Here is a 14404-nt window from a genome sequence, read left to right as displayed (position 1 = left end):
GGAAATATTTCCACACTGGGGCTGTTGCGTTCGCCTCAGAAACCATCGCTTGTGTGCATTCATGTTAGCATTTTTTCCTCACGCTGCTAATTTGGTGCTAGCACTCTGTTTGTGTCCTCTCACTGGTAGCGACAGGAGGGTTCGCTCTCTCCGTTCATTCCACTATAGAACCAAATGCACACAGACACATGCAGAGTGAACCCTCTTGTCATCCTGCCTGTGTGGCACAGACACGAGCAGATGAAACACACATGCATACGTGCACGTGTCAACTATATGTATGTATATGTATAAGTATATGTATATGTATAAGTATATGTATATGTATAAGTATATGTATAAGTATATGTATAAGGATATGTATATGTATAAGTATATGTATAAGGATATGTATATGTATAAGGATATGTATATGTATAAGTATATGTATAAGGATATGTATAAGGATATGTATATGTATAAGTATATGTATAAGTATATGTATAAGTATATGTATAAGTATATGTATAAGGATATGTATAAGTATATGTATAAGTATATATATAAGTATATGTATATGTATAAGTATATGGATGTGTATATGTATACTGTAATATGTATAAGTATACGTAAGTCGTGCCTGACCAATAAGTAGCAGGACCAGCCAAACTATGAAAACAAGTGCGACGTCTCCTCCACAGAATCAAGTCCAGTATAGTACAGGGAGCATTGTTCAAGCACTAAAGCATATGTTAAACACACAGCACAACGTGAGACATGCAAAGCGATGCTGCTGGTAGGCGACGGTACAACCTTTGCCCGTGTGGATGTGAAATAAAGACATCGTTCTGTCCGTCTGCTCAGGAGAACACAATGTGGTGGCAAGGCTGGCGCACAGACCGCACTTCAGCTTGGATGTAAACCAACAGAACTAGTTGGCCCCAAGCGGGCCACCCACTGGCTCCATGTGATGTTTGCTCAGTTTGAGCTGTGATTGGCACAGCAGCCAGTCGCATACTGAGGTGTAGAAAAAAAACTCTTGGTTTCTTTGTTTGTGTGCTCTACTCGTGTGAATCTTGATTTCCTGTCCGACGCGCAAAACTCAGCTGGTATATATAAACACTGATTCTTGTGTCGAGCAGCACAAACGTCTAGCTGACCTCAGATTTACTGGAAATAAAGACTACCAGCAAGAAAGTATTGCAAGCTGTATGCATGTGTGTGTTTCCTAATAACTCGGGTGTCGGTGTTTAAAGTGGTCTCCTGTTTGCAGTGGCACCTGCCTCTCGCGGGGCAGGCAGGGCTCTTTCTCATGATGATGTATTTTCTAGACAATACAGAGCACTATGCACAATGTGTGCAGTGGATCCCTGCACATTTGCAGTTCAGCATTCATAGCCCCGCACATTTGTACATTTTTGGTCATTTTTGGTCATTTTCTTTGAAAATAGGCTGTTTTTTCCACAGAAAAGGCATCCCATTCACCATAAGTCTGGAATCGTTTATAACTAGGTGATAATACAGGTCAAATGTACAGCATTCCACTGCTAAAAGGCCCACCGTTTTACATGTTTAAGTGCTTCACTCATCATGTTTATCATCAGGCGTTGAGATTTTGCACTTTGTTTGGCGGTCCTTGAATGCACCATAGTTGTGTGCTGTTGCTGGCTACACCGTGACTACGACTCCCGATCACATCGACCGTCGTCATCCAACTTGTTCTCTCTGACAGAAAAATAAAGAAAGAAAGAAAAGCCATGATGTCAGTGTGGATGCTTTGCTTTCCTGTCGTTTCATGGACGCTGTGCTCTTTATGTGTGCTTTGAAGGCAGGCGGTGCTCCTTTACGACATCTCATGTACTCCAAGGAAGTGTCTGTTTCGTGCTTGTCACGTATTAACTGTCCCTCTTTGAAGTGTTAAAAAGTGATCCGACTTCAATGGCGGCACTCAAATAAACAACAAACGTTTTTCATTAACTTGTCAGATCGAGTGACACTTTTACCCGAGCACACCTACCCCACCAGGGAGTGTGTGTGTGTGTGCACATCTCTCTCGCTGATTAAGTGTTCACTTGTGTCACCTTCACATGAACTCATTCAATACCAAAGACGTATTTATACGTTTTTATAAACCCGAACGCCTGATCCCAAAGATGTTTTTATACGTTTTTATAAAGTCGAACGCCTGATCCCAATATATATTTATATGTTTTTCTTGCGCGGGAGTCAAAAAGAGGTGATGACGCAAGTGCATACTAAAAGATGTCACTGTTAGAACAGTTTTAAGCCATATAAATGGCCACAAGGTGGCAGACGTGCATTTGATAAGGGCTCGGCATGGATCTTTTGTGTGTAAAAACACACTCGACAGCAAGGAGGAGGTGGAAGAGCATGGCGATTAATAAACAACTACTATGTTAACCCTAAACGTGTAACTTCACACAACTTTTTACCAAACAAGTGCCGCAAAGCATGACGGGAAGCCCAAAGCAGCACACCTTGTGTGTGATTCCAGAGTGAACACTTGATACAACCCAGCCACACACAGACAGTACGTCCAGCGGCCCCCCGGGTATATTGAGACCCCTGTTTAAGAGTCTCCCAACTAGCCATGCATGCAAGTACGGAGAGAACACTTTGGAGATGCTCCAACAGAGATTCAAACACAGACTGTGAGGCATACACCTCAACCACTATTCCACCGTGTTGCCGTCTAATCCTACTAATAATGCAGCTCACAGTTTCCAACATGGCCACCAGCAAAGTGGAAATGAGACCTTGACTGCCACCTGGTGATGATGTCATTACTGCACAAGCATGTGTAGCATCCCTCTCTTCATGGCACCATCATGCTGACCAATGGTGTTGTCTCTCTCGTGTTTGTCTCGCAGGCTCACATGGCGCTGGACAAGGGAGCTCAGGCTGTTATTTTCGATGTCAGCGATGACGCCAATGCGGCCGCTGAGGTGAGTACAAAGACACCAGGACCGTTTGAAGCGCAAAGATGACGTTTCGTTGACTGATATTCCTGCATGTCACGCACATGCGCAGCTGAAGGATGCGGGCGCTGAGGGAAACTCCCTTCCCCGCCCAGTTGTGCTGGTGTACGCTGAGGATGCGGAGGAGTTGATGGGTCTGGTCAACAAGAACGAGGAGGCTGAAGTTCGTATTGAGATCCTGGTGGAGCAGCCCAAATGGGTAAGCCAAAATCACTTGGTCAAGTTGCAAGTTCCAATCCCAAAATCCCAGAATTCCATTCCATGCAAAATAACAGAGTGTGCCAGCACTAAACAAGTTGAATGAACATTTGGGAAACAATACGTTTTTGTCCGCAAACTCAAAACTACTTGAAAGAAAAGCGTCTAGCGTGAAGTTTGCTGTTTTCCTCGGGCTAACGTTTGGCCTCTCCTTGAAGACTCCAGTTGCCTTCCATTCCAGAGCCTAAAACACACAGAAATAAAATAAAATAAAAATAAAAAGTATTTTTTTGTGATATTCAACACAAATGAAATGCATTTCAACCAGTGATGCGCGTCACAGGCAGGAGAACTTTCAGCATGTATGAATGCGTCGTACTCCTGAATACGCTGGCATGCTTCACTGCGCTCTATTTTGTTGCATTTCGCTGGTTTCATTTCTGTCCCCCAGTGGGGGCACGATGGGAAATAATTGAGAACCGCTGATTTAGACCAAAGGATGCTAATTTACACTGAAAATCCCACATGCGCACTAGCAATTAGCAACACCCATAAAAAGCTTTCTGTCTTTGAAGGCGGTGGGATTGTTGAGCCGTATAAGCAAGGCCTCTCGCACGCCATGGCTGCTGAGGTTGGACACAGTTAGTCAGTCATTTCAAACTTCTTCAAACATCCTGGGGATTATGGAACAAAAAGGTCAAGTGGTAGACCCCAAAAAATGTCAACGGCCCTAAGACGGAGGATCCGATGGCTGTCAAGACACGGGACAATCCTCGGCCCAATTGAAGGTTGTTGCTAGTGTGCAACAAAAACAGACTTCAAAGGCCTCGTCTTCTTCAACGCCACAAAATGTCCTCTTTGGAAGTTGCAGGAGAGCAGCAAACATGGGACATTGAAAGGTGGAAGAAAGTTTTATTCCTCCTTGACGGTCCTGATGGCTTCCAGCGTTACTGGCATGACAAGGAGATCCCACCTGAGAGGGGGGACCATCATGGTCCTTCAACAGAACAATGGAGCTTCATGTTGTGCAGGGGCGTCAAATGGCAGCCGGCTATGTGGAGATGTTGCAGGGGGTGTCCCTCATGACTGAAGGCCCTCGTCTATGTGGTGATGACTGGCTTTTTCAACAGGACAACACTGCACTTCACAAAGGACTTCTTCCAGAGGAATAAGATCACTCTTTAGGACCATCCTGTGTGTTCCCCTCATCTAAATCCAATGGAGAACATTGGGGGATGGATTTACAAAAATGGACATGAGGGGATGTCCTCCGTGAAGCCATCTTCACCACCTGGAGGAACATTCCCACCAGCCTCCTGGAAACACTGGCATCAAGCATGGCATCAAGCCTGGCATCAAGCATGCCCAAACCCATTTTTGAGGTGATGAACAAGAATGGCCCAGCTACTCATGACTCACTCCTTTTTTGAACATTTTATTTCTATTTTAGGGGGTTTCAAGTTGCTTGTTTTAGCTGTGGTCTTAAACTTTTGATCATCTGATGAACAGCCTGTTTTACTTGAATGCTTCTTTGCAATAAATTGCTTACTCGAAAAAAAAATGTCTCCCTATATTTCTTCATTGTGCATTTTGAAGCTCTACTTTAGAACCTGCTTAAGCTCCAAAATGGAAATTCTACAACTGGTTTTAAAATTTTGATCAGGACTGTGTAATAAACACAAAATACTTGTCAAAGACTTAAGGTAAGGCTCAACAAGAGAGAGGCCTGGCACATTCAACATCTTAATGGCAGTAGACTACAAATGGTCTTCCTCTATGACAGCCAGCTTCAAATAGCACCACAGAGCGTTGCGGCCATCTGGAGGAGTGTTCGTGGACCACACCCCACTGCATAAAAAAATCAAGAATAAAGCTGCGACCCACCATTGGAGAATCGCAACCAAGTGATGATGTGATGCTTCGTTTTGCATGTTGCAGTCATAAAGTCATCACTGTTTGCCCCATTTCCAGCGACATTATGACGTGGGCATCCTCCTCACCATTGTCTTGGCTATTTTGATCATCATCCTCATCTTTGCTTTCCGCTACAAGTGCAAATCCAACAGAACTTGGGTAAGCCAAAGTAGCATCACTGTTAGAAAGCTAAAGCTAGACCCTCAGCCCAGCTGTCTCACATGTACGCTTTCCTTCAATGCAGGACACCGTCCATCAGCAGACCATGCACGCCATTAGTCGCTTAGAAACCAAAACCTACATCTCCCAGGGCTGCTCAGGCACGCAGCGCTCCCACGGCAGCAGTTCCAACTCCAGCCCCGTCTGTGCCATCTGCCTGGAGGAATTCCAGGACGGCCAGGTAAGAGGAACCCAAGCTCAAACCTCAAGCTACGTGGCGCAGTTGCGATTTTTGGCTACAAGTTTACGTCTCTCTCTCCCTTTTCAACCAAGCATCTGAGGATCATCTCCTGCGCTCACGAGTTTCATAAAGATTGTGTGGATCCTTGGCTGCTGCAGCACCGTACCTGTCCTCTGTGCATGCACAACATCATGGGTGAGGATAAGCCCATTTGCAGTTAAGTGTTGCAGAAGAAAGCGACTGACACAGCAGCTTTAGCAAAGATCGCTACAGCCTCTCTCTGCACGGGACAGAACAAAAGTGCTCCACTTATGGTGGTCTTTTTTGCGGTTAATTGGTTCTGGACATGACGCTTTGCTGCCACGAGTTTGTTGGCTGGCGCCATGAAATATGAATGGAGTTTTTGGGAATTTACCGTTTGCTTTCAAAAAACGAACAATTGAGAATATAATTTCAAACATGCCGCACAGTGGCCAAGTGGTTAGCATGTTGGCCACACAGTCAGGAGATCGGGTTGGAATCTCCGTAGGGCATCTCTGTGTGGAGTTTGCATGTTCTCCCCGTGCGTGCGTAGGTTTTCTCCGGGTACTCCGGTTTCCTCCCAGACTCCAAAAACATGCATGTTAGCTTCAGTGGAGACTCTAAATAGTCCATAGGTATGAATGTGAGTGTGAATGGTTGTTTGTCTATATGTGCCCTGCCATTGGCTGGACACCAGTCCAGGGTGTACCCCGCCTGTCGCCCGAAGTCAGCTGGATAGGCTCCAGCATGCCCCCGCCACCCTAATTGGGATAAGCGGCATAGAAAATGGATGTATGGATAATTCCAAACATACAGTCTGTAAGCAGGGTCATGTCATGACAGCCACAGCACTTTACACCACACCAGCGATGGACCATCAAGTCTGTCTTTCTCGTGCAAGACAGGAGCACTGCAGTATTGGTTAATATTGGATGATGCAGACGTACCTAATGAATGGAAGAAGTGATGGCTAATTCGTCTTCTACCTGCCGTTGAAATCCACAGGGACAGGGAGGCAGCCCCACAGGAACAGACTTCAATCCAGTCTAGAACGAAGTTTCCTTCATCCCCAGCCTTACAGCAGCCCCCGAAACCACCCGTTCCCCCAGCACGCCATCCCTTTCTCCATGAGGCCGCACTATCCTCGCGGACCTTCAGGCTCCTACCCCCCAGTAGCTCACTACAATGCGTCTTCTCCCATGGACAGCCAGACGCTGCGTCTGCTCACCAGCAGACCTTTGGGTGCCCCTTGTGAGTACCACCTACCCACAGAGGGTCCCAGGAGGACCCACAGGACTGGCGGAAACTGTAGGACTTCAACCCACCACTACACCCCCCGCCGGTCCTGCCCAAACTATCGCTCTTCCTGCCCAGCTCAGCGTAGCGCATCCGTCTCCAGAGTGCACCACACCGCCTCAGCCGCCCCACAGCCCCGTAGAGTGGCCGGCCACGGCCGACCGGACGAGGGCAGCTGCTCCGGCGGCAGCTACCACACGGACCGCAGCGGATATTTAGCTGACGGCCCGGCGAGCGACTCCAGCTCGGGGCCGTGCCACGGCTCCTCCAGCGACTCGGTTCTCAATTGTACTGATGTGTCCATGCAGGGAGTGTACGGCAGCTGGTCCACTTTCCGTAGCTCGCTGAGTAGTGACTACGACCCGTTTGTGTATTATGGGTTAGGCTCTGGGCGAGCCCCGCGCAGAAGCAGCCTGGAGATGGATGCCCAGGCCCGGCCCAGGTCTCTGGATTTGGTGGTGAATAAGGCGGGCTGCCCCGAGGAGCAGCCACAGACTGTGTTTAGCCACATCCACTACCACCGCCACAGACACCACCACTATGAGGAAGGGGAGCCCAGCCAGGGCCCAAGCAGAGGCTCAGAAGAGGAGCAAGGGGCCACAGCAGCAATAGCTGCGCCTCCTGCACATCTCTTGGACAAAGACTCATCTGTTTGCCCTCCTCAGCCCAGTCACTGCCAGTGCACAAATCCTGACTGTACCAGTGTGCCCAGCTGTGGGACAGAGGGTCGGGATATGGACCCGAGCAGCGCTTCAGGGCCCTCTGTGCTGGTGTCCCCTATCCCCATACAGATACAAACCCACTGCTGCCACCAGGGACGCACTACCGCAGCCCTCGGACGGGGCTGTGTCCGAGACCCGCTCTCCGTTCACTTCCACCAGAGCTTGGACCTTCAGGATGATCGGAGCAGCTGCATCCACTATGGCCAGGGCTCAGGGTTCTGCCGCTCTCCCCCTGAGCGGCACCCCGCCCCCCTTCCTGTACCTCTCATTCTGGACTCGGGAGGTATAGACGACTGGCCTTGCTGCGCCGGATCCCACCTTGTTTGGCAAAAACGTGTGCAGGAGGCGCACTCGGAGCCTCAACTTCTAGGCACCAGGACCTCCATTGAGTGGCCCCCTTGCAGGCTTCACCGGGGACTTGCTGCAGACCGCAACACAGACATTTGTTTGTGTTGCCAAAACATATACCACCATCAGGGTGAGTGTTTCTTTTTCATCCTTAATGACGACAAAACATCATTCTCGTTTTATGTTGAAGTCAACTTGTGTGTGTGTGTGTATGTGTGTGCGCGTGTGTGTGCATGTGTGTGTGTGTGTCCAGGATCTGAGGAGGAGTCTGGAGTGTGACAACTTGGTTCCACAATACACTAGAACCCGTTTAAGTCGACTACCCGTCTATGTGCACCAACTCAAGGCCCGGTCCACCGTGTTCTTCTTATGACTAAAACATGCCTACCTGGTCAGTTTATGTCGGGGGTCCCAGACTCAGTTTAACAGGCGACGGATGGACTGGGTGAGGCAACTCGTACTCCCAGTGGGGGATAAAGAACAACAACTATGTGAACGCTAAACTTCAGCATACAGTGGAACCTCGGTTAGCGGCATTAACCTGTTCAAGAAGGTCTGACTCGAACCGAAACACACTCGACCCGAATCCATTTTTCCCATAAGAAATCATGGAAATCCAATGAATCCATTCCTGACAACCAAAATCGTTCACCCAAAACGTGTTTTCTTGGTTTTACAATGATAGTTTTCCATGCTGACAACAATTCAAAATGCAAATGAATGATGAATGAAAGGATAAATGAAGACGGGATTGTTGCCAAAGACAACGTGGCAGCGAGATCAATGCCGACACCACCTTCCTGTTTTGCCTTGAGTTATTTCTTTAATTCAATGGAGTTTCTCACCTCGAACCTCTGCTTTTATTTTGATCACAGCTGCAAAATAACCCAAAATGGAGCCAAAGAAAGTTGCAAGTGGCAGCATTTTGATAAAGAGGGTGAGAAGCGCCATCCAATTCAAGAAATAACGTGAAAGTGGTGTCTGTCTTGATCTCACCGCCGCATGGTGTCTTTGGCAACAATCACATCTTCAATGAAGAATATTCATTTATCCCTTCCCTGCCTTTCTGTATGTCAACTATTCATTGTACATCTATAAAAACATGTTTGGGAGATTTGTGGCGTAACTGTTAGTTAGCAAAGAACGACAGATGACATCATAGACGGGCGACGGAGCCGACTTCCGGTTCCTGTTTTCATGTATTAGCTAGCTAATAGGCTGCTAACAAGGATGTTTTGTGCTAAAAATACATTAAGAACACAGTTGGACTCAAGCAGTGTATTCATAACATGACAAGACACCTGCCATATTGTACACTAAACGGAAAATACACGCAAACCGAGGCAAAAATTTGGCGTAAATTATTGATGTTAAGCAAAAAAACATGTTAACCGGGGCGTACGCTAACCGAGGTTCCACTGTATTTACAAAACAAGTACCGCAAGGCAGTGTATAAAAAAACATTACGGCTGCAACTAACAGTTATTTATTTTGGTCAATTAATCTGAAGCTTGTGGTTTTGATTTATTGCGTAATGGCGTAAATACAAACAGTTGGTGCTTTGGTCCGCAACATATCAGAAAAAATAGACAAAAATGTTGATCACTGTTTTCCAAATTTGAAGCTGATGTGTGCGGATTTTTCTTGTTTTGCCTAAAACACAAAAATAATAGTCTGCTTTCATGGATGACTGAGGAAATTAATAAATATTCACATTTGAGAGGTTGATTTTTAAATTAAAAAAAGATGACTTGAACGCCAAAATGGTTGTCGATTCGTTGGAGGCAGTCGTCCCTCGTTTATGGCAGTTCCAGACCCGACCGCAGTAAGCAGTAAAACTTCCGCAAAGAAGGATTGAATATTAATAAATGGAATAGTTTTGTAGTTACGGCACAGAAAAGCTGTTCACCATCCTCTAAATACGTTTTTTAACATGATTAGAGCCCTCTAGACAGGAAATAACACACATTTCTATTGACCAACATCGGAGATATACGTACAGTAAGCAGAGAAAATGGGACATATTAGACAGAAATAAGATAACATAGACTCACACCTTTGCAGTTCCTTATTTTTTTTCTGGACATTGTACTTCCAGTGTACTTCCGCCATTCCAATACAACAATGTACTGCAATGGTGGCTTTAAATGGCTTTCCAGTCTAATTACCCGATGTTGTAGACACAATAAACCACTTAAGTCCTGCTCAAGCAGTGTCACAGTAAATGTGTTCTCTACGGAACGTTAGCGACAGTCTAGTGCCCGTCTCACCGAGCAATGACTGACACCTTGTGGCCGATGTAGAATACTGCATCCTTGTATTTATATTTACTTCATTCATTTGGACATCATATGCTTGAAAATACTTGATTTAGGCCAAGAGTAAGTACAATTTGCTTAAATGTGCTTTTTTTTTTTACTAATAGGCCATTTTGGAAAACCTTGGTAGAGTGAGGGAGCGATGTTCGAACCGCGATGTTGCGAGGGATGACTGTAATCAATGAGTTATGAATTCATCGATTAACTGTTGCAGCTCCAATACATATACACGAAAAAACATCAACAAACCGCCGCAGGTTGACAAATGTTTTATTTTCAGCCGTTGTCCCGTGTCTCTGGCCAAGTCCCAAGGAGATGTGCAAGCAGGGGATAGTTTCGGATTTGGTTTCGATCATGTCGACAGCCGCTAATGTCGACGGCGGGCGTCGACATAAACGGGTTCCACCGCATCACGCTGCTACTCGGGAGCCAGAATGGACAGTCCTCCTCGTCGCTCTCCTCTGCTGCCACTCATGCCCGAGGATTCTTGACCCCAGCTCCTCCCTCTGCAGTGTTTGATTCCAAATAACTCATGGCGAAAAGTGTGGATGAGTTCCGAAATAATGAACAGATATTCCGTGTTTGGGATGATGGTGGTGATGATCAGGAGCTGCTGAGGGAACACACGACAGGGGGTTGAAAGCGTGTGTCGCCCTTGATCCGTCATGCCGTGCGTGCCTTCCTGTCTTCCACAAGAACGTGAGCGCTCACTGTGGTACCTCCCTCGCAATCTTCCTCAGTCTTCATCTTGTCACTCTTAGCCTACCTCAGCTCCCGTTTTGTCTTGCCTGACGCACAGGGTCTTTCAAGGTACTGCTGTAGTTTTTCACGCCACATCCACGTAGCCGCCCGAGCCTAAAAGGTGATGAGTCCTGTCAGAGGAAAGGTGGATGGTGGGCCTATCAGACAGTGAATGTTCTCTGAAGTGGCCTCCTTTTCAGTACTTCAATAATGGCAGCTCTTTTCATCATGCACCGTTTTCTTCCTTTTTTTTTAAATGACTGAATTGTGTTGCCATTTATGCATCTTGATGCCATTTTTCTTTGCTTTAGCGGGATGATGACATTTTCTGCTCGTTATTTTTCTTACTTTTTCCCCAGCGACTAAAGCTCTTCAGCACAGTTCCTCATGGAAGCCGCAGAACCACGCCCAGTGCCTCCTTAATAATAACAATAACAATAATAATAATAATAATACAGATAGAGTATAACTGGAATAAAGCCACGAGACCGTAGAGCTGGAATCGACTCGCTTGCCTGAGAAGCATCTCAGAAACGATCAAACAATGACACGGTGCTTACACTTAGAAAACAGCAATTATGCAAGAAAAAAGTCATATCATTTGGAAAAAGATGTCATAAATATCACGAGAATACAGTCAGAGTACAGTAATCCCTCCAGTTCCGGACCTGACCGTGATAAATGGAATATTTTCACAGTCAGGGCATAGAAAGAAGTTGTTTTAACATGATTAGCCCTGTAGACATGAAACAGCACCCCTGTAGTCACCTTGACACTCCTATTACCCAACATTGGAGACATAATAAGAGAAAATAAGCCATTTTAGGCATAAATAAGACTCTCGCTCGTGTGTGTTCCGATGCTACGCGGAGCCGAGTGAGGGGCGAACAGGAAGTCTAGTCGGGGGTTGAGAGCTGAGTTTTAGCTTGGTGATGAGGATTATTGTGCCTGTTGTGAGACCTTTCACACCTGCCATAAAAGCCTGTTGTCTTGTTCCGCCAATCAAGTGTGTCGCTTGTGCGCCTCACTGAACTCAGTAACATTCTTGACGCCTAGCGACCAGCGTAGAATACCATAAATTAGCTTTCTGAATGCGTCTTCTGAAGCCATTTTTATGCTTGAAAATGCTCAATTCAGGCCAAAAATATATGAAATTTGCTTAAATGAGCTGTTTGCCTGATAAAAGGCAGGATTCAACCATGAAACAGCATGAATTCTTTTTGAAAAACCTGTGATAAAAGTCAAGGCGTGAAATTGGAAGCGTGAAGTGGTGAGGGATTACTGTATTACGAGACCGTGTTATCGTCAGGGAAAAGTTTCACAGGAAAAAAAGTCTTCATTTGACAAACAATGTCAGAATGTTACATTTAAAAAAAGAATATATTGACAGTAAAGTTGTCATTTTACAAGAAAATGTTGTCATTTCATGAATAAAGTGCATTCCAAATATTTGGGCCCATTCTTGTGGCCAGCCCGAATGTTTTGAGCATGCTAAAAGCTTTCAAAGTGGAAAAATTTAAAAAAAGTATTCTAACTGCGCTCTGACTGCATTCTAAATATTCTTCCAGTATTCCAACATTATTCCCAACATTCTAATCACATTCGGGGGAAAAAACCAGCCAGCTGCTGCTGAAACGTCGCCTTATTCATACCACGTCATGCCGCCAAGGAAAAAAGGAGCCAAGTTAATTCCACAAGCAGCCGCCTGCGTGGACAGCGCGGAGGTGCTGAGACCCAAGAAGCCCACTGAAACGTCACTCTCCATTGACGCATCGCCAGTTCAGATCACGTCATGCCGCCAAGGAAAAAAGGAGCCATGCTTACTTTGAAAGCTTAGTTTTGAAACTTTTTCACTCGGGCCGGTTGTGCTTGATTGGTGCTGATTGGTGCTTAGCGGGACCGCCGTTTAGAGAGAGAACAGCTGCTGGCCGAGCACTTTTGCGTTTAGGTTCTTGTATTCTTGAAACATGACACCTTTAGTCTCTTCATAATAATATGACTTTTTTCCTGTAACATTACTTTTTCATTCCCGTGATATTTTTTCTTCGTAGTCCGTCTACAATCGTCATCCTCGTATTTGGAAAATCTAAAATAGTTTTGCTATCATTTGCTTTGCACCCACCCAACCACATCAAATGTACGGATACGCTTTGCCTTTGCACGTGCAGGTTGTCGGCATGCTGATCGTACAAGTTTGCAGCTCTATTCTAGAAACCAACGCCCTTGCTTACTTAAAGGGATAGTTGGGATGTTTTGACATGAGGTTGTTTGACATCCCCATCAGCAGTGTAGTGCATCAATGGTGATTTACCCCCAAGTGAGCCCAGTTTTGGTCGGATTTCGGTGATGAAGAAAGTAGTTTGCACTACGTGTTCCACAGTGTTTGCCTGCGCGGATCAAGACGTGAGCAACGCAGAGCGGTTATGAGGTCAGATTTTTTCGAGGAGGCATTTTTGTGATGCAAATGTATGACTCTTCTGAGATGACCCAGCAACTAAGCGGAACTACGTTCCTCGTCACGGATCTCCAACCAGAACCGGACTCACGGGACCAATTGGGGGGGTCAGTCACTGTTGATGCACTACACTGCTGATGGGGATGTCATACAACTTCATGTCAAAACATCCAACCATCCCTTTAAGGGCTTTTTCATAGCAGTGCGACCGCAGACACGTTTTGGAGCCGACAGCTGATCAAGCTGATGTAGCTTGTAGCACTTCCGCAGGCAGAGATACACTACGTGCCTTTTGCAGATCCATGTGACAAACCAAAGAGGCCCTTCTTTGCCTTCAGTTACTTCTTTGCCTTCAGTGCGGATCATTTTGGACTAATTGTGCAGAAATGTTCAACTGCAGCCCATCAAGCAAAATACCTCGCATTGACCACGAACACGCAATCCTCCTCGCTTGTGTGTGTGCGTGTGAGAGCGCGCACGCTCTGCCACGGACACGACTGAATGAAAAGCAGCACTTTGGGTGATTTTATCATGGAAAAAAAAGGAGCATTTTGCGTATCTGCGGTTTCATCCACAACCTTTTGTTTGTGTTGTTGCCTACTTGAGCTTCAACTGCCTTTCCTACTCGAGTGCAAAACAAAGAAATCCCTCCATAATGCCAAGGGGTCCGTCTATCAAGATATTTTGGATACTTTGTGTACAAAAAACAAAACAAATAGTGTTGTATTTTCTATGTAACAGAACATTTCAATACAGTGACATGTCACTAATATATTTATTTACTAATATATTTATCCATTTGGTTCAGGTTTGAATGGGTGCTTGTGTTCTTCTGTATGGAAACTAACCAGTGCCATCACAAATGTATCAACCTGTCTTCATTCCAATTATATGCAAATAAATTATTTTGAAATAAAGCATCTGTGTTCACTTTCCTGCATGGCAAACGCATCATCACAAGCAAACATTGGGCCTGTGAAGAGCTTCACTCATGCTACAGATAGAGTGAAGTG

General features: G+C 45.7%; 1 protein-coding gene across 6 annotated transcripts in view; it reads left to right on the top strand.

The window, feature by feature from the left end:
• LOC129168615 (E3 ubiquitin-protein ligase RNF43) overlaps positions 1 to 14308 on the top strand; it is a 94704-nt gene extending 80396 nt beyond the window's left edge. For 5 of the 6 annotated variants that reach the window (XM_054754056.1, XM_054754051.1, XM_054754053.1 and 2 more), the window contains 7 exons: positions 2871 to 2945; positions 3031 to 3177; positions 5148 to 5249; positions 5335 to 5490; positions 5583 to 5706; positions 6517 to 8007; positions 8131 to 14308. In XM_054754056.1, the coding sequence (XP_054610031.1) occupies positions 2877 to 2945; positions 3031 to 3177; positions 5148 to 5249; positions 5335 to 5490; positions 5583 to 5706; positions 6517 to 8007; positions 8131 to 8156 (2115 nt within the window). In that variant the 5' untranslated portion in view covers positions 2871 to 2876 and the 3' untranslated portion in view covers positions 8157 to 14308. The remainder of the gene's footprint in view (positions 1 to 2870; positions 2946 to 3030; positions 3178 to 5147; positions 5250 to 5334; positions 5491 to 5582; positions 5707 to 6516; positions 8008 to 8130) is intronic. The other variant, XM_054754052.1, reaches the window with a different exon arrangement.
• Positions 14309 to 14404: the final 96 nt, after the last annotated feature.

The sequence above is a fragment of the Dunckerocampus dactyliophorus genome, chromosome 16, assembly GCF_027744805.1.
Source record: "Dunckerocampus dactyliophorus isolate RoL2022-P2 chromosome 16, RoL_Ddac_1.1, whole genome shotgun sequence".
Classification (NCBI taxonomy): Eukaryota; Metazoa; Chordata; class Actinopteri; order Syngnathiformes; family Syngnathidae; genus Dunckerocampus; species Dunckerocampus dactyliophorus.
This window is presented reverse-complemented; position numbering and strand designations above follow the sequence as displayed.